Source organism: Ovis aries, chromosome 22, assembly GCF_016772045.2.
Source record: "Ovis aries strain OAR_USU_Benz2616 breed Rambouillet chromosome 22, ARS-UI_Ramb_v3.0, whole genome shotgun sequence".
NCBI classification, from domain to species: Eukaryota; Metazoa; Chordata; class Mammalia; order Artiodactyla; family Bovidae; genus Ovis; species Ovis aries.
Genome location: NC_056075.1, coordinates 42,117,467 through 42,136,201, shown reverse-complemented (window position 1 = coordinate 42,136,201; position 18,735 = coordinate 42,117,467). Strand labels below are relative to the sequence as shown.

General features: G+C 46.7%; 1 protein-coding gene across 1 annotated transcript in view; it reads right to left on the bottom strand.

Moving 5' to 3' along the window:
* Positions 1–7,642, bottom strand: part of LOC101102109 (deleted in malignant brain tumors 1 protein) — a 75,183-nt gene extending 67,541 nt beyond the window's left edge. Inside the window, 3 exon segments of the mRNA XM_042238611.1 lie at positions 3,750–3,860; positions 7,340–7,411; positions 7,540–7,642. Coding sequence (XP_042094545.1) covers positions 3,750–3,860; positions 7,340–7,411; positions 7,540–7,642 — 286 coding nt within the window.
* Between the last annotated feature and the right edge of the window lie 11,093 nt (positions 7,643–18,735).

Genomic DNA, 18,735 nt, shown 5'->3' with positions numbered 1-18,735 from the left:
GAGGAAAGGGGTCTCAGGGTGCTGGCCACTCCCTCTGCCTGTTGAGGACCAGACTGCCCTCTGCCACCTTCGCTCTCCTTTCTTTCCGTGGCTTTGTACCCACACCCTTCATGCTGCCACGAGGGTCCCTTGCCAATGTGCATTTCTAAGGCGTCTGATGACATCCATCTTTAAAGGCCTGACACTGAATCCTAAGTCGTATTTGCAGGAAGCGGACCCCGATCAGATGAAAACTGCTGACTGCAAGCATGTAGACTTCAGATCAATTGAAACCAGAATGTTGATGAAGCTCAAAATTTCACTTTGATGCCAACCAATCTGAGAACTGATGCCAAGCTAATCACACCCAGGTTAAGACTGTTCACCTTCTAGCCTCGCTCTCTGCCCTCTCTGCAGTGTGACCCTCCCACTCCTCCCAGGAGGCTGAGTATTTTCCTAGTCCTCAGCCCCCGGGGCTTGTGGCCTGAGATCTGCTTGGGTCAATAGCCTGTGGCAGAGGTAATGGTTTGGAGCTATAAGGCCTCATGACAGGCTCCGGAGAAGCTCGGAGACAGCTGTATGAATAAGCCTGGGTGGCCTGCTGGGCAATGAAAGGCGTGTGACCGTGTCACCTCTGTCCCATCCAAAGACACAAGATAAGAAGGAACGGCCTTACCTGGAGGCGCCGAAGCAGGTGGGTTTTGGGCCAACGATGTTGCCGGTGACGTGGGAAGTAGGTTCTCATAGGCTGTTGATGGGGGAAAAAGGAAGGAGTGACGTGAGGGAAGAGTCAGAACATCGCGAGAAGGTGAACAGCTACTCCAAGGGGCAGCTGCCTCCCATCAGGATTCAGCAGGAATAATGATGATGCTGCTAAGGTCAGTGATCTCACATCCCCGAGATCCCCATTTTGGATGAAACATGGCGTTACTGCCTGTTGACAAGCTGACACGGGCCACATGGCCACTTTGCAAAAGGAAAGACAGTTAGCCCCAAGTGGCCTGCTGCATGCGGGCTATCAGGGGGCCGTCACCTCTTTCTTGGTTACCCTTGCCCCAGGGGCATAGTGACTTCACCTAAACAGCAAATCCTTGGGGGAGGGGCCAGGGAGGAGGGTAGCAGGTCTGAAATGCTCGAGGGAACCTCTGGAGCCAAGGGAACTATTGTGTATCTCAACTGCAGTGGTGATTACACAACCGTGTCCAATCACCAAAGTTCATCAAACTGGACCTTAACAGGGGTGAACCTTTGGCACATAAATAAAACCTCAATAAAAGGTAAGTTGATGAATGATTGATGGATTGATAAATTTATCATAGAATCCAGGCAGGAGTTAACCATTATATTCCTCAAACATTTCTGTATATCTGAAATTTTTCATAACAAAATGTTAGAGGGTAAGGTGTCTCTCAATTTCTATTGTAAGACTTACATCTCTGTTTTTCGACAACCATCTTTTGCTTTCCCACTGGTGTACACTTAATTCAGCTAACCTATGTGGCTACTTCTTCTCTCCTTGTTAGTCACAGAACATCAAAAGCATAGAATTTTAGGGAGCATGGCATCCAATTTGCCTGTTCTAATGACATGGAGACTGAAATTTGGTTAAGTCGCTCAGTCGTGTCTGACTCTTTGCGACCCTATGGACTGTAGCCTGCCAGGCTCCTCAGTCCATGGGATTTTCCAGGCAAGGATACTGGAGTGGGGTGCCATTTCTTCCTCCAGGGGATCTTCCTGACCCAGGGACTGACCCTGGGTCTCCCCCACTGCAGGCAGATTCTTTACCATATGAGCCACCAGGGAAGCCCATGGTTATTCAGCTGAAGAGAAACCAGTTGGGATCAGATTCCAACAGCTCAGGGCCTTCTGATCCCCACATGCCCTCCTTTAGGTGGGCACATGACCAGAGGAAGGAGCCATGGCTGTGCGAGTGCCTTCGAGGTGCCTGGAATCTTTAGGTATCGTCTAATACATGACCTGGGGCTTCCCTGGAGGCTCAGTGATAGAGAATCCATCTGTCAATGCAGGAGACACAGGTTCGATCTCTGGGTTGGGAAGGTCCATTTGAGTAGGAAATGGAAACCCATTCCAGTATTCTTGTCTGGGAAATCCCATGGACAGAGGAGCCTGGTGGGCTACAGTCCCTGGGGTCACAAGAGTCAGAGACGACTGAGGAACTGAGCACACTCTGTCCATGACCTTACTCTGTATTCTCTGTATTACCCCCACTTTAATGAAGAGGAATGGAGATGAACTGGGAAGGAGAGATGACGTGTCTTGGCTGTGGTCGTCTAACTGAGGGGGTCATATGTCATGCTGTCTCTCCCATTTGGGAGGAAACCCCATGAAAGAAGGGTCCAGGGCTTTGACCACTGCAGGGCCCCCGTGCTTCACTGGCACAGAGTCTGCCACATGGTTGAATGAACAGATGAGTGAAAGAATGAAGCTACAGATCAAACCAGGATCTGACTCTAAGCCTCATGACCTTCTCACATCATGCAGAGTCTGGTAGAAGACGTAGCACCGGCCCTACCTGTAGGCGGAGCAGCTGTGGAATCAGCACCTGTAACATGGAGAGAGACTATGTGTGTTACCACGTCTTAATGGGAGAACGTTCACTGTGAACATCCTACAAGTAGAGAGGGGTGGGCGGAAGAGAGGCAGAGACTCTGCCCGTGAGGAGCCTGGCATTTCCTGGGGATTTGGGACACAAGGCCAGGCAGCAGACCTAGACTGTCCCAGGACATCTTCAGGGACCACTGCTCCCTGGGGGCCTCAGGAGGTGGCAAGGGTGGCTCCAGGTGGGCAGGTGCAGCCTGAGAGCTCATCATTCATTGGGACATTATTCAGGTCACCAGTGGGGCAGAATCAGGAAAGACTGGGGGCAGAGAGCCAGCCAGAGGGACACATAGTTCTGGGGAGGTCACCAGGCCCAGATGTGGAAGGCCTGGCATACCAGCTGACAACTTGGTCCATCACCCTGAAGTCACACGCACAAACGTTAATGAGGACCCACAGGGGTAAGATAAACAAGGGACTTGAGTGGTGGGAGTTGTGTGCACAGGAAAGTTGTTTGGTGTCCAGAGGCGCAGGGCTTTCTGCCCTGTCCAGAAACCTGACTGTCCAGTCAGTTAATGGAACAAGAGAGTTTGCTGCTTTGAACCTGATGCACCTCTACTTTTATTTTTGCCACAAAATGTAAGAATTTGGATTTTTATGCCGAACATTCTGATTTGGCTAAATTCAAGGTCATGGGGTCGCAAAGAGTTGGACATGACTGAGCAACTAAACTGAAGTTCAGCTTAGAGTTTTCAAACCTAACCAGCCACTTCTGAGCTGAGATCCAGCCTATAAGTCATATTCAACAATCACTGCAGCTAGGGGGGTGGTTGGGTGGCTGAACAACCTGGGAAGGAGCCAGGCTGCCTGCCTGGTCCACTGACATTCTGAGACTGGGCTGTGGGGTGTGTGTGTGCCACTGGGGTGTGTGTGTGTGTGTGTAGGGCTGGGTAGGGAGACCACAGGAGCAGCCCTCCAGGCAGGGACTGACAGCAGCCGCTCACCTGTGCAGACAACACTGGCATCCTCCAGGTGCCCGCAGTTGTGCCCAGCCTCGCCCCCGTGTACACACTGCCCCAGGTGGCTCTCACTGCCCACACATTGCATGTTGTCCAGCGCAATCTTCCCAGAACCTGCCCCAAAGTGGGCCCTCGTGGGGGCCGCCACAGCCTGGCCACACTCCAGCTGGCGGCACACGACGGCAGCCTCAGCCAGGTCCCAGAGGTCGTCACACACAGTGCCCCACGTGTCCTGGACCAGAACTACCATGCGGCCTGAGCATCTCCCTGGACCACCCACCAGCCTCACAGCCACCCAGGCCTCTGGGGAGGAACAAGGAGGAGAGGCATTGGGACCTAGCTCTCTGTGGTCAGGGAGGTTTCCTCTACTGAGGTACATGGGTAGGCGCTAATAAACTATTCAGAAATGGTGTTTCTGGGTCATATAATCCTTATCACCAAGAGTAAGAGAATAGGCTTTGCAGCTTTCTTTACTTTATTTGGCTTTTCTATTTGCTTTCATTGGGAGGACTTGTCTTCTATGAATCAGCCCAACAGAGCAGGGAGTGCATAGTCCCAGGTCATCTTTAAAGGACTTGTTCATTGATTACTGGGCTTCCCTGGTGGCTCAGATGGTTAAAAATCCACCTGCAACGCAGGAGACGTGGGTTCAGTCCCTGGCTTGGGAAGATCCCCTGGAGAAGGGAATGGCTACCCACTGCAGTATTCTTGCCTGGAGAATTCCATGGACAGAGGAGCCTGGCAGGCTATATAGCTCATGGGGTCCCAAAGAATCAGACAGGACTGAGCAACTCACATGCCTTGATTACCTGGTGATGCTATTCACACAGGAGATGCACTTGTAGAAATGTCAGCTCAGCAAGTAGAGGCAGCGGGGCAGCTCCCATCAATAGTGAAAAGCTACTTCTTTTTGAGCAATTGTCTGACTAGTTATAAAAAAGGATGCTTGTTTTTTTCCAAATGGATTCCTAGGCTTGTTTCATGCGTGTAGTTTAGGGATCTCACCACAGGGGCACAACTGAGCTCCCAGAACAATGACATAATTTCTCTGCTCCAAAGCTTGGCCCTGACTCCACTTTGTCTTATAATTCAACTGTAAGATGGAAACAACATCCTCCCAGCTATGTGTCAAAAATCAAAAAGACTGAAAAAAGTAGAAGTGTGAGTTGCTCAGTCGTGTCCAACTCTCTGCAACCCCATGGACTGTAGCCCACCAGGCTTCTCTGTCATGAAATTCTCCAGACAAGAAAAGATTGTACTAGACCAGGTTTGGGGAAATATGCCAAGAATGGTTGTATGGAGGGTTTATCAGCTCATGTGAAGGCCCAGTTGAGGAGATCAATTTTGCCCAAATGAAACAGTGATGAGAAAAATGGAAAATCTGAATTAATAATTAACATTGTATCTATCATATCCTTTATTATAATAAATTCTCTTTGTAGACAGCTTAATAATATACTTAACATTTCCATATAATTTTCTCAAATAGTCTTGGCGTGAGCAATTAGTCCTTATTCATACCTTCTCCTTGTCTGGGTAGCTTTGATTCAGGTCACTAGGAAAAACACAGTGAAACCAACACGATCCTTGTAGTTAACAGGTCTGGGTGAATCCAGCCTTTGCCACTTAGGACTGTGTGACTAGTTATTTTAGCAGTGACATCTGTTCACTGTGTTCTCTGGGTCTCTGTTTATTTTCTTGTGAAATGCTGGGAATAGCAGCTTGCTTTATGATTACTGAAGGACACACTTAATTCTGCGCATGGTATACACTAGTTTCTCAGAAAATGCTAAGCGCAAGACTGGCCAAGTCACAGAAAGGCATTACCTGCTGGAGGGAGAGTGGAGTGAAGACTGGGAGGGCCCGTTGTGGGTATGGTAGCTGACAGGCCAGCACCTGCAAACAGGTACAAACAGGAACATCACTCGTAATCAGGAGCCTCCTAATCCCATGTTGGGAAAGAAAATCTTTGCAATGAAAACATTCTGAAAAGTCAGACTCAGATGCAAGGCACTGGGTCCTCCACCGGTTCCCCCACAAACAAAATTCTAGGCAGGGAAGACCTCCTCTCCCCCATCTTTAAGCTCAGTTATCCAGTCTCTAAGATGAGGGTTTAGAATATTCCCCATGGTCGGCACATCCGTGCTGTCCCCATGAGTTTATTTTGGGATCTCTTTGCTGCCATCTCTTTTTTCCCTTTTAAGAAATAACCAGCTGTGTTCTATCATGGAGACGCAGCATTCATATCAATGAATGGACTTCTCCAGCTCTCCCTAGGTGTTTGGCAAACCTGCCTAGACTGCGTGGTACCCAAGCAATGTGAGACAAACGTGGCATCTTTGAGCAGCTCTTGTACCTCGTTTTGTCTCATAAAACATCAATCCAAGCAAACCTTCTTCAGTTCAGTTCAGTTCAGTCACTCAATCATGTCCGACTCTTTGCGACCCCATGAATTGCAGCATGCCAGGCCTCCCTGTCCATCACCAACTCCCAGAGTTCACTCAGACTCACGTCCATCGAGTCAGTGATGCCATCCAGCCATCTCATCCTTGGTCGTCCCCTTCTCCTCCTGCCCCCAATCCCTTCCAGCATCAGAGTCTTTTCCAATGCGTCAACTCTTCGCATGAGGTGGCCAAAGTACTGGAGTTTCAGCTTTAGCATCATTCCTTCCAAAGAAATCCCAGGGCTGATCTCCTTCAGAATGGACTGGTTGGATCTCCTTGCTGTCCAAGGGACTCTCAAGAGTCTTCTCCGACACCACAGTTCAAAAGCATCAGTTCTTTGGCGCTCAGCTTTCTTCACAGTCCTGCCGTCTAATTATGGGGTCAGTTGGACCAAATCAGTGTTTAAAATGTCAAATGGCAATTAACCCAACAAACTGAATGTTCAGTGTAAAGAACTGATTTCTGGTTTCAATTTTAACTGGTTGCCGACGGAGTTGGCTTCAGCCTTCAGTAATGACCTGCAGGTGCTGAAGGCTGCTGCCAGAGAAGATGGTGACCCAGACAAGTCAGATGTTGGGGGAGAGGTGCCCACACGGGCTGCCTCAGCACCAGGAGCTCTGCTGCCTTCTGCATTCTTGTGGCCTCTGTGAACATCAATTGGAGGGAGCTCGCCTGGCTATTACCACCTGACAGGTGTACAAATATCATCTGCTTTTAATAACACCTTTAAGTCCTTTGGACCCTTTTCAAATTGACTAACAGTAGATTCAGCTCCTAAATCAGTGGGATACAATATGGATTTCCCATAAATAACTGAAAGGAAAGGAACATTCAAGAATTTTAGGTGATGGATGAGCATCCCAAATACCCTGCCCTTTTTTGTTCTTATCAGCAGTCCTTGCACAGTAAATAGGAAGTGGGTAACTGCTATTCCCTTAAGCATCTTTTGTTGTCAGTCAATAAGTCACGTCTGACTCTTGGTGACTCCATGGGCTATAGCACGCCAGGTTCCTCTGTCCTTCTCTATCTTCTGTAGTTTGCTCAAACTCATGTTCATTGAGTTGGTGGTGATATCCAACCATCTCATTTTCTGTCTGCCCTCTTCTCCTTTTGCCTTCAATCCTTCCCAGCATCAGGGTCTTTTCCAGTGAGTCAGCTCTTTGCATCAGGTGGCCAAAGTATTCAAGCTTCAGCTTCAGCATCAGTCCCTCCAATGAATATTTGGGGTTGATTTCCTTTAGGATTGACTTGTTTGTACTTACTATAGTAAGTATCTTTACAATACTTCTGGAAGATTAATAGAGCTGAAAGCAAATATAGCAGGCACAGAGGACCTACCTGTGAGTGTGTGCAGAGAGGAAGCATCTTCAGACTCGGGGACAGGAGTCAGGGCTGGTGGATCGTCGGCACCTGACAGTTGAAAGACATCAGTGTGGTTTATTATGAACAGCTTATTATGAACAACAGGTGTGAATAGGGGCTGAGATGTCCGAAGGGGCATAAAATCAGTGACGTCCTGGGAGATGCCAGCTGCTCACCTATGCAGATGACACTGGCGTCCTCCCAGTGCCCGCAATTATGCCTGGCCTCGCCCCCGTGCACGCACTGCCCCAGGTGGCTCTCGCTGCCCACACACTTCATGTTGTCCAGCGCGACCTTCCCAGAACCTGCCCCAAAGTGAGCCCCCGTGGGGGCCGCCACAGCCTGGCCACACTCCAGCTAGCGGCACACGATGGCAGCCTCGGCCAGGTCCCAGAGGTTGTCATACACGGTCCCCCATGCATCCTGGACGACCAGAACTTCCACGCAGCCTGAACATCTCCCTGGACCACCCACCAGCCTCACAGCCACCCAGGGCCCTGGGGAGGAAAACGGAGGAGGGGCACTTGGGGTCTGCCCTCTCATCTCTGGAAGGCTCCCTTTATCCTTTTTAATCTCCAGGTGGTCACATCCCTATTTTACAACCAGGCGAGATCACACAGTCCTCAGCCAGCCAGACAGCAAGAAGAGCCAGAATAATCTTCAATTTCAAGTCCCCTCAGGAAGACTTTATCCCCCCTTTTCCAACAGGTGAAGCTCTCTCTAAGAAACTGCCTGAATTCCTAGATTCTCCCATCAAGAACCTGTGTTATTTCCCCTACCATGGATAGCAATAGAAATAAGAGATTTCAGTGTATTTAGTGAAACAAGACGGAGAAGGCAATGGGACCCCCTCCAGTACTCTTGCCTGGAAAATCCCATGGACGGAGGAGCCTGGTAGGCTGTAGTCCATGGGATCGAAAAGAGTCGGACACAACTGAGTGACTTCACTTTCACTTTTCACTTTCGCGCATTGGAGAAGGAAACGGCAACCTACTCCAGTGTTCTTGCCTGGAGAATCCCAGGGACAGGGGAGCCTGGTGGGCTGCCGTCTATGGGGTCACACAGAGTTGGACACGACTGAAGTGACTTAGCAGCAGCAGCAGCAGCAGCAGTGAAACAAGAAACAAGACCGTCTGCAGGCTGATCACAGCTAAATAGACTCCTGGCCACGCAGAACTACTCTAGTCTCAGAGCTAGTTGGTCCCTTTGCCCTCTAGGTCTTTGTTAATGGCTTTACTATGTCAAGGACACTGAGGACAGGAACTAATACCTGTTGTTTGGGAGTTTAGTGCCAGAGTCTCCAAGAATCACTAACTTAACCACTCCTCTCTGACTCCCTACAACAACCCCACAGGGTAAGGGATGGGTTCCCATTTTACGGATGAAGAAACAGACTCAGAAAGGTGGAGAAAATTGCTCTGAATCCCATAGCCTGTCAGTGGGCTGTCTTCACCCTAACTGTGCCTGTGGTTTCCCTCCAGCTTGGAGGAATGCCTCTCCCACACGATCCATGAGCACTTGATTTCTCAGGAATTGCTTCTTGTACCTGCAGGTGTCAAGGCCTCAGTGTCCAGCCTGTGTGAAGGCTCCAAGGAGCTGTCAGCTGGAAGGGACAGCAAAGCTAGGTCAGCAGAATGAAAAGAATAAAGTAGACACATTCCTGGAAGGGCTCACGATAAGACCCTTCTGAAGTATTTTTTAGTCTTTAAAGGAAACCTTTTTGTTTGTCTTTTAATTAATATTTTTTTTGGCCACGCCATGCAGCATGTGGGATCTTAGTTCCCTAATCAGGGATTGAACCCCTAATGAGGGATTGAACCCCACATCCCCTGAAGTGGAAGCACAGAGTCTTAACCACTGGAGCACCAGGGAAGTCTGCCTTCTGAAGTTTTTTCTTTTCTTTTGATTCATCCAAGTCAGTCACCATCACCGTCAAACAAGATTGTTTAATTTTTTTCAGTCATCTCTTCTATATTGTTCATGGCAAACTTAACCTTAAATCTTCGGCTCAGTAGCAACAAATATTTAAAAAAAACAGATGATGAGTTTATGAACATCATATTTAAGAAAACCTAGAGGAAATGAAGGCAGCTTCTACAATTATGCTGTATGGCAACATTTATTTTAAAATATTTGATACAAAGAGAGAAAGCGAGCCTGCGTTTCAAAGACTTGTAACTCAGAGCTAGAATAAGTGTCTAAGTGATTGTAATAAGAAGTGGATTATGAGCAATGTCAACAGAAAAGACACAAGCACAGAGGAGGTGTGTCTTTGTGGAGACCAGCGGAGGCTACCTGGGGAAAAGGAGCAGCCCAGCCACAGTCAGACTTTAACAGGTAGAGGGGGAAGGGGGGAACCTTGATTCTGGCAGCACAGGTATTAGAGGACAGTGACTTCAAATTTACATATTTAGGGAGATGAGGTGCTCTGCTATTTTAATTTGATTAAAATATTCTGGCAGCATATGCATTAATCCCAAATATCTGGACTTCACGTGTTCCTTACTGTATTAGGCAGAAAACTTCCAAACATGGTACATCAAAACAAAGGGATCTGGGACTAGTGTATTTCACAGGCATGGCAACCCATGACTTCTTGTGGGAATTTTATAAGGTTAATTATACTGGATGGCTCCTAGACATCCTGTTGGCTTCCCTGATGGCTCACTGGTAAAGAATCTGCCTGCCAAGCAGGAGACCTGAGTTTGAGCCCTGGGTCGGGAAGATCCCCTGGAGGAAGAAATGGCAACCCACTCCAATATGCTTGCCTGGAGAATTCCATGGACAGAGGAGCCTGGCGGGCTGCAGTCCATGGGGAAGCAAGAGAGTTGGATATGACTGAGAGACTGGACAGACATCCTGTAGCGAAGAAACCTGTCTAATTTGGTTAATGCAATGTTTCCTAAATTCATGAGACCACAGAGTGTGTGTGTGCGCGCATATGTGTGACTCACCTTAACATCTTGTTGAAATAGTGGTTCTGGGAGCACAATCGCAGAAACATCTTTATTTGACTACCTCAAAGATCCTGGTAGAGGCTGGAGCCTCCTAGCAATGTTTGTTATTAAATTTCCATTTTTGTTCTTATTTTTAGAAATGTGAAGTCACTTGTAAACTAGAATACACAATATAAAGTTTTGTTGTGAACTCAAGTTATATTTTGTACACCTGTTGCTATTTGCTCTTCCCGAGAGGTGATGGGGGCAATTGTTAGGTCAGCAGCTGCAGTAAAAAGAAAACACCAACCAGAGACGAACACACAAGACACACGAAGAGAAACAGAATGGAAGCTGAGTGAAAGCAGAGCTGGCTCGCCCCCACACCATGTCCAGCATCTCTGTGAAACAGAAGAAGCCAGTTCTAAGGGCTTAGTGAATGTTCAGCTTAGAGACGTGTTTGCTCTGATCTGAGATCTAACTCTTGTTTAGCACACACTTAGGTACAAATGAACACCAGCTTCCTGGAAATAAGATCTGATAACAGACAGAAGTGAGGTTTACAAACTAAGAAGTGAATACATTTTTAAAATTTACCATAATTTTCCCAATTCAATAAATACTTGGTTATCTGGGGGAAAATAAACTCACTAGCCACATAAATAAATATGAAAATAGAAAAAAGTTTAAATGCTTTTTATAGTAGCACCCAAAACCAAGGGATTCTTATGGATAAGTCTGATAAGTATGTATAAAATTTGTACATGGAAAAATGCAAACTACTAATGAGATAAAGGCTTCAGTAAATGAAGAGACACAATGTATAGATGGCTGAGAAGACTTGATATAGTTAAGATGCCAATTTCCTCCAACTTTATATGTAGAATCAATCCTAATTAAAAATCCCAGCAGACATTTTTTGTGTAAATTGGTAAGTTGATTCTAAAATACTATATTTGTGAAAGGCAAAAAACCTAGGTTGGCCAAAATAATTTTGAAAGAGAAGAGAAAAGAAAAGCGTTGGAGCACTCACACTACCAGACTTCCAGACTTACTCTAAAAAGAAAACTTACTCGAAAGCCACAGTGATCAAGACACTGTGTTACAGGTGTACCAACAGTCACATAAATCAGTAGAAGAGTTTAGAAATAGACCATATATTAATGGCTCTTTTATTTTTGACAAAAGTGCCAAGGTACTTCAGTGGAGTTAGGAGAGTCTTTTCAACAAATGGAGTTGGAATGATTAGACATCTCTATGAAAAAAAATCCTTTGAGCCATAATTTAAACCATATTAAACTATGGACAAAAATGGATCATAGAGTTAAATGAAAAACCTAAAACTAAGAAACTCCTAGAAGAAAAGAGAAAATTTGTGAGACCTTTGGTTAAGTGAAGATTCCTTAGATAAAACACAAACATGAAAGAAAAAGATTTCGATAAACTGGACTTCATTAAAATTTAAATTTTCTGCTCTTCAAAAAACACCATTAAGAAACTGAAAAGATGTCACAGACTGAGAAAAAAATATTTGCAAAATACATATCTGAAAAGATACTTGTTCCCAGAATGTATGATGACCTCTCTGAGAACACAGTAAGATAAACAATCCAGTTTAAAATAAAAAGAATAAAATAAAAGAATGACAGGTTTCAGCAGACGCTTCACCAAAGAAGAGATGCAAATAAGCACATGAAAAAGCTAGGATCATTTCTCATAGGGAAAGGCAAATTAAAACCACAAAGAGATATCACTATCTCATTAGCGTAGAGACTATAATGACCAAACAAAACCCAGAAAATCCAAAGTATTCCCAAGGACACGGAGCAACTGTCACTTCAAGTGTTGCTGGTGGGAAGGCAAATGGTACACTCAACTTGTATGTGAATGCTTTCGCAGCTTGATTAATAATAGTAAAAAACTGGAAATAAATTCAGTATCCATCAAGTGGTAAATAGTGAAATGAATTTTGGTGTATTCATGCTGTGGAATACTACTCAGCAGTAAAAGAGAATGGATATCTGACACATGGAACTCTATGGATGAATCTCAAAAGTATCGTGCTAAGTAAGGAAGCCCAACACAAAAAGCAGCACATTGTCTTAATTCAATACATAATATTCTGGGAACGGCAGGCCCATGGACACAGAAATCATATCTGTCATTACCAGAATCTGGGGGTCAGGAGAGGGGACTGATTGCAAGGGGCATGCTGCTGCTGCTGCTGCTGAGTCACTTCAGTCGTGTCCGACTCTGTGCGACCCCGTAGACAGCAGCCCACCAGGCTCCTCCATTCCTGCGATTCTCCCAGCAAGAACACTGGAGTGGGCTGCCATTTCCTTCTCCACAAGGGGCATAAGAGAACCCTTTAATGGAATGTTTTATATCTTAATGGTGGTAATGGTTACACAGTTCTAACGATTTATCAAAATTCTCTGCACTACAAGGGTTTTTACTCTAGGTAAATTGTATCTTAATAAGCCTAACTGAAAGAAAATCAGTCCTGAATATTCATTGGAAGGATTGACGCTGAAGCTGAGGCTCCAATACTTTGGTCACCTGATGCGAAGAACTGACTCACTGGAAAAGACCCCAATGCTGGGAAAGATTGAAGGCAGGAGGAGAAGGGGACGACAGAGGATGAAATGGTTGGATGGCATCACTGACATGAGTTTGAGCAAGCTCCGGGAGTTGGTGATGACAGGGCAGCCTAGCATGCTGCAGTCCATGGGGTTGCAAAGAGTTGGACACAATTGAGCGACTGAACTGAACTGAATTCTGACTGCAGGTCAGCTATAGAATGTTGGGAGCCTGTGGGCAGGGAAGCCAGTTAGGAGGAGTCTGAGTTCATCCAGGCAGGAAGAGGTGACGAGTATCTGGATGAGAACAGAGGAGGCTATGAATGCAACCTCAGGCTCCTAGCTATAAATGAAGAATGAATCATCCACAGGGATGCTTATTTGCATAACACTAGATATTCAAATATTTTGCAGATATCTTAATAATTTACTTAAAAATTCTTGTTTGGATGCTTAATGTTGGCTATGCACATTAGTCAGAGACAAGTCATTAATCATTAGTTATAAGTGTGCAAAGTCACTTCAGTCATGTCCAGCTCTTTGTGATCCTATTGACTGCCAGTGTTCTCTGTCTTTGCGATTCTCTTGGCAAGAATACTGGAGTGAGCTGTCATGCCCTCCTCTGGGGGATTATCCCGATCCAGGGGTCAAACCCACGTCTCTTTTCTCTTGCATTGGCGGGCAGGGGTTCTTTACTACTATCGCCCCCTGGGAAGCCCAATGTTGACTATACACAACCATAAAAGCATGTAAACTAAAAACAACCAGGGAAGTGACTCACAAATAAAAAGTTCAACTTACCGGACAGACTAGTATTTGCTGGTGATGGTGATGATGGTGGTGTTGGTAACGATGATGCTGATATGGATGGCAATGATGGGGGTGCTGATGGTGATGGCGTTGCTGATGGTGATAAGGCTAACAGTGCGGATGGTGACGGTGGTGAGGATGATGGCCGTGATGACAACGGCCAAGGTGATGAGGATGGCAACGAGGGTGATGAAGATGATGATTCTGCTCCTAATCATTAGGATAAGAAAGATTCCTTGCTTTCAGACAGTGGTTCTCAAAGCGTGATCGGCAGACCAGCAGCATAACCATCCTGAACGTGTTGGAAATGCAAATTATCACACCCCACCCTCCTGAATCAGAAACTCTAGGGGTGTGGGTCTTAACAAACCCTCTGGGTGGTTCTGATGCACATTAAAGTTTTTTAAAACAACAACAACAACTGCTGCTTTAGGATAAAAAGGAGTGATGGAAATGGCCCCATGGTTTTTTCCCAGTAACCAAAGTACTCTAAAATCACATAAATATACATTTTTAACTGGTGTAGTTTCTTTGCCTATTAGGGAGGATGAGGTCTTACAGACTCCAGGGGGATAAATTTCTGATCTAATCACTCCAGAAAATAGATGGTCATTTTCCTTCAAAAAAGTGATTGTGATGACTAGTGGGCATACTCATAGAAAAGGATTACATCCTAAAAAAGTCAATGACCATTTTAAAAAAGATTTTTAAAAAGATTTTTTTTTGATGTGGACCATTTTAAAAGTCTTTATTATTTCTGTTTTATGATTTTTTTTTGGCGGGGGGCAGACTATGAGGCATGTAAGATATTAGCTCATTGACCAGGGACCAACAAAGCCTCAACCACTGGACCACCAGGGGCAGTCCCAGTGACCATTAGTTTATACTCCTTCAGTGGCCCCAGACACCTGCAATGGCCTAGTAACTTAGCTCTGACGGGGGAAGATTACTGCACCGGGTGACAGGGTAGTTGGTTAGCTTCTAAGTCCCTTTTTTGCTGGTATTCCATTTCAGTGTTGAGCTGTCCACCAAGCCACCCCTAAAGAGTGCCTGGGATCTGCCCTCTAGCAGCTGCACAGAAGAGAGGCCGAGCAGCCCAGGATGAGGCGGTTTCCTAGAGGAGAGCATGAGCACAGGAGAGCCAGGTCAGCGCTGCACGTCTGTGAGTTCCGTTTATATGGCACACTGAACTAGGCACTGGGAAAGCTTTTAGGCTTCAAGCGATATGGACCAAGCAAACCAGCCTCCATTAACTGCTTTAAAGCATGATTTAACACGGTCATTTTCATCCCATTTCTGTCTCACAGGATAAGTATTAGCCAGATAGGATTAGGAGTCAAACCAGCCAATCCTAAAGGAAATCAACCTTGAACACTCATCGGAAGGACTGATGTTGAAGCTCCCAATACTGTGGCCACCTGATGTGAAGAGCTGACTCATTGGAAAAGACCCTGATGCTGGGAAAGATTGAAGGTACAAGGAGAAGCGGACGACAGAGGATGAGATGATTGGATGGGCTCACTGATTCAATGGACATGAGTTTGAGCAAACTCCAGGAGACGGTGAAGGACAGGGAAGCCTGGTGTGCTGCAGTCCATGGGATCACAAAGAGTCGGACATGACTTAGCAACTGAACAACAGAATGGGACATAGAAATAGCCCAAATCCCCCTGGAGGGGACCGGGTTTAGAAAACTGTTAATGGGCAGAGGAGACCACCAGCCCTCTCGGGAGGGGGGCCCTGCCTCACCGCTCATTTGCCTTCATAATCCGTTCTGTCGGGGAGTCATTTGGACCCCTCACCTGAGCAGATGGCTCCAGCGTCCGCCTCGTGACCACAGCTGTGAGTGAACCAGGCGTTGTGGGCACACAGGGCCAGGTGGCTCTCCTCGCCACCGCAGTGCACGTTGTCCAGGAGAATCTTCCCAAAGCCTGGGCCGAAGTGGGCACCAGGAGGTGCAGACACTGCCCAGCCGCACCCCAGCTGCCTGCATACCACGTGCGCCTCCTTCAGACCCCAGCCCTCGCCACATACCGACCCCCAGCTGCCCTGGTAGGAAACCTCCACCCGCCCAGAGCATCTTCCGGGGCCGTTGACCAGCCTCAGCGTGGGCCAGTCTCCTGCGGAAGAGAACGTCGAGGTCAGTTCATGAGACTTACCTATGAAACTCACCCTCTTTGTCTGGCTTACAAATTAAAGGTAATCCTTCGATTACCCCACACGTCTGAGCGCATTCCAGGCAAGAACTGCCTAATAATTACCCTGCTCAGTGGCATACTCTTTGCCACCTACCTACTCAACAAAGCAGATTAGATGGTAGAATATGGATTTGGTGCTTTAGGACTTGACATCTGCAGGACAGATGTGAAAAATTAGGGAAACGTATCTCCATCAGTGGGGAAAAGAAAATAAATGGCTTATTCAAAAAATGTAATATTATAGCAGCTCAAAGCAGTGCGATGTATATACTTTTATATATGTGTGTATATCAACATGGATGAATCTCACAAATGTGCAGCAAGTAAAGAATAAAAGGTACTAACCGATATATAGGGACTAATGTAATCTGTGTGAAAGAAAACCCCAAAATAACATGCACCGAGATGACATGATTCCTATTCATAAAATGTTAAAAATGAACTATAAACACAGAATTCAGGAGAGTGCTTCTCTGAGGAAGGAGAGAGCAGAGCCTGGAGTTGGGGAAGTTGGGGAACCTCCAATTTATCTTTATCATTATAATTTTTATGTCTTATTTTTTGATAAGACTGGAACATCTGTATAACAAAATGTAAACATTAGTCATGTCCAGGTAAAGGGGACGTCAATGTGGTTATTGACTTCTTGTTTCTCTGTATATTCTGAACTTTAAAATGTTTCTCTGGAAAGCAAGGATGATCCAGTGGTGGGATCATGAGGGAAGTTCAGCTGACTGACCCCAGTCCTGGAGGCCATGACCCTTCTTGTCTTACTATGGTCTTGCCCTGAGCTCCTCTGAGGCCTCTGAGCATGCAACTTCCCAGGGTCCTTCCTGGGCTCTGATAATCCCCCTAGGGTTTCACGAGAGCAGTGGTACATCCTGCCAGGAAGGTTCTGACCTGATGGGCTGGGCCAAGGAAAAATGGCTCTGCGACTTTCTGCTGGTGAGTCAACCACGGGTAGAACTAGAACAACAGGGAACCAGTGATCAGGACTGAAGCGTCTCTTTCTGAGACCAGACACAAGAGCACTTCGGAAAAGGACTCAACCAGCAGCTGGCGAATAGCCGCCAGCTATGCCACAGCACTACCAGAACCTCTGGGCTGGCCACGTGTCATAACAAACGACCCGTTTCTAATGAGGCTGGTGTGACCTTCAGGCTGCTGGTAGAAAGCCTGATGTGCTCTGCTGCCCCCCAAAGCCTTGTCCCCTTTCTGCATAAGGATGCTCAGCAGTAATAAAACAATCATGGAAGAATCGGGCGAAAGTTCTAAGAATCATAGTATCCAGACAGATTTGATCATTGACCCCTCGGAGGACACTGTGTAATCCGATGACATGACCATCCAGGTACCACCCATCTGCACGGTAAGGCTGTGTATCTATAGATCCAGTGATGAAATCATTGCCATACCTGGTATGATAGTCGGTAACTCTTCATTATCTGCTGAGATGGAAAAAAAGAAATATTTGTTGGAATTCGGCTTCATTAGTTCGCTCACGTGTGAAATCCTAGCACTTCTTTCTGAGGAGGGATGTGAGTGCCAACAGGGGGCTACCAGCATTTTCCAGAGTGATGCCCGGATCTCTTGAGCAGAGGGATTTGCCGCCACTACACACTGTCTAGCAGGACTATTCTTAACTAAGAGCAGAGCTACCCTAGCAGGGTCAGACGGCCCATCCACACAGGCAGGGCTTACGTGCTCAGTCGAGGAATCATGGCTGACTCTTTGCAACCCTATCGACTGTAGCCTGCCAGGCTCCTCCGTCTGTGGAATTTTCCAGGCAAGAATGCTGGAGAGGGTTGCCATTTCCTACTCTAGAGGATCTTCCTGGCCCAGGGATCCAACCTGCATCTCCTGTGTCTCCTGCACTGGCAGGTGGAATCTTTCCCACTGCGCCACCTGGGAAACCCATGCAGGGCTTACGCACTCATTTACTGATCCAGTGAACTTTCCCTGGGTGCCTCTAATGTGCCAAGCCCTGTGACAAGTGCTGCAGATACAGTGATGAGAAAGGCAGATAAAACCCTTGTCCTCTGGGGCTTAAAATCTGGTTCTGAAGGTGACACTGGGCACCACATTGCCTATAGAGCCCTTGGCAATGAATTTTCCCCAGCCCTGACCTGGAACTCATCCTTCTTCTGGTCTTAAAATGCTGGAAGTGGCATGTAACAATGTACCACACCCATCTTCATTGCTTTAACTCACAGTTCACTGACCTACCGGAGGATACAGCAGGGTGGTTCACATCTCCTGGGACGGCAGAAGTTGAGAGAGCTGCTGGGAAAGCAAAAGTATAAGAGAAATGTTCCTGATGTTTAATACCAAACAGGAAGACAAGGGGACTTCCCTGGTGGTTCAGATGGCGAAGAGTCTGCCTGCAAAGCGGGTTCGATCCCTGGCTTGGGAAAATCCCCTGGAAGAGGGCATGGCAACCCACTCCAGTATTCTTGCCTGGGAAATCCCATGGACAGAGGAACCTGGAAGGCTACAATCCAAGGGGTCACAAAGAGTCGGAGATGACTGAGTGACTAAGCACAGCGCAGAAGGACTTTATTCACCTGCTTCACATTTCCACAAAAAGAATTCAGTTAGCTGTGGACAAGTTCATTCAATACAGAGCATTTAAAAAGGAACCATCAGCCTTGAAAACACTGTGCTAGACACCAAAGGCGCATGTTGTCTGATTTCATTTATAGGAACTAATCAGATGAAGGACATCCGTAGAGATAGAAAGCAAGTTGGTGGCGGCCAAGTGCTGGGGGGAGGACTTGTGATGACAAAATGGCTGAGGCCATTAGCAAAGAGCAGATCTGCTGTGCGCTCTTGACCCAGCTGAATACCAT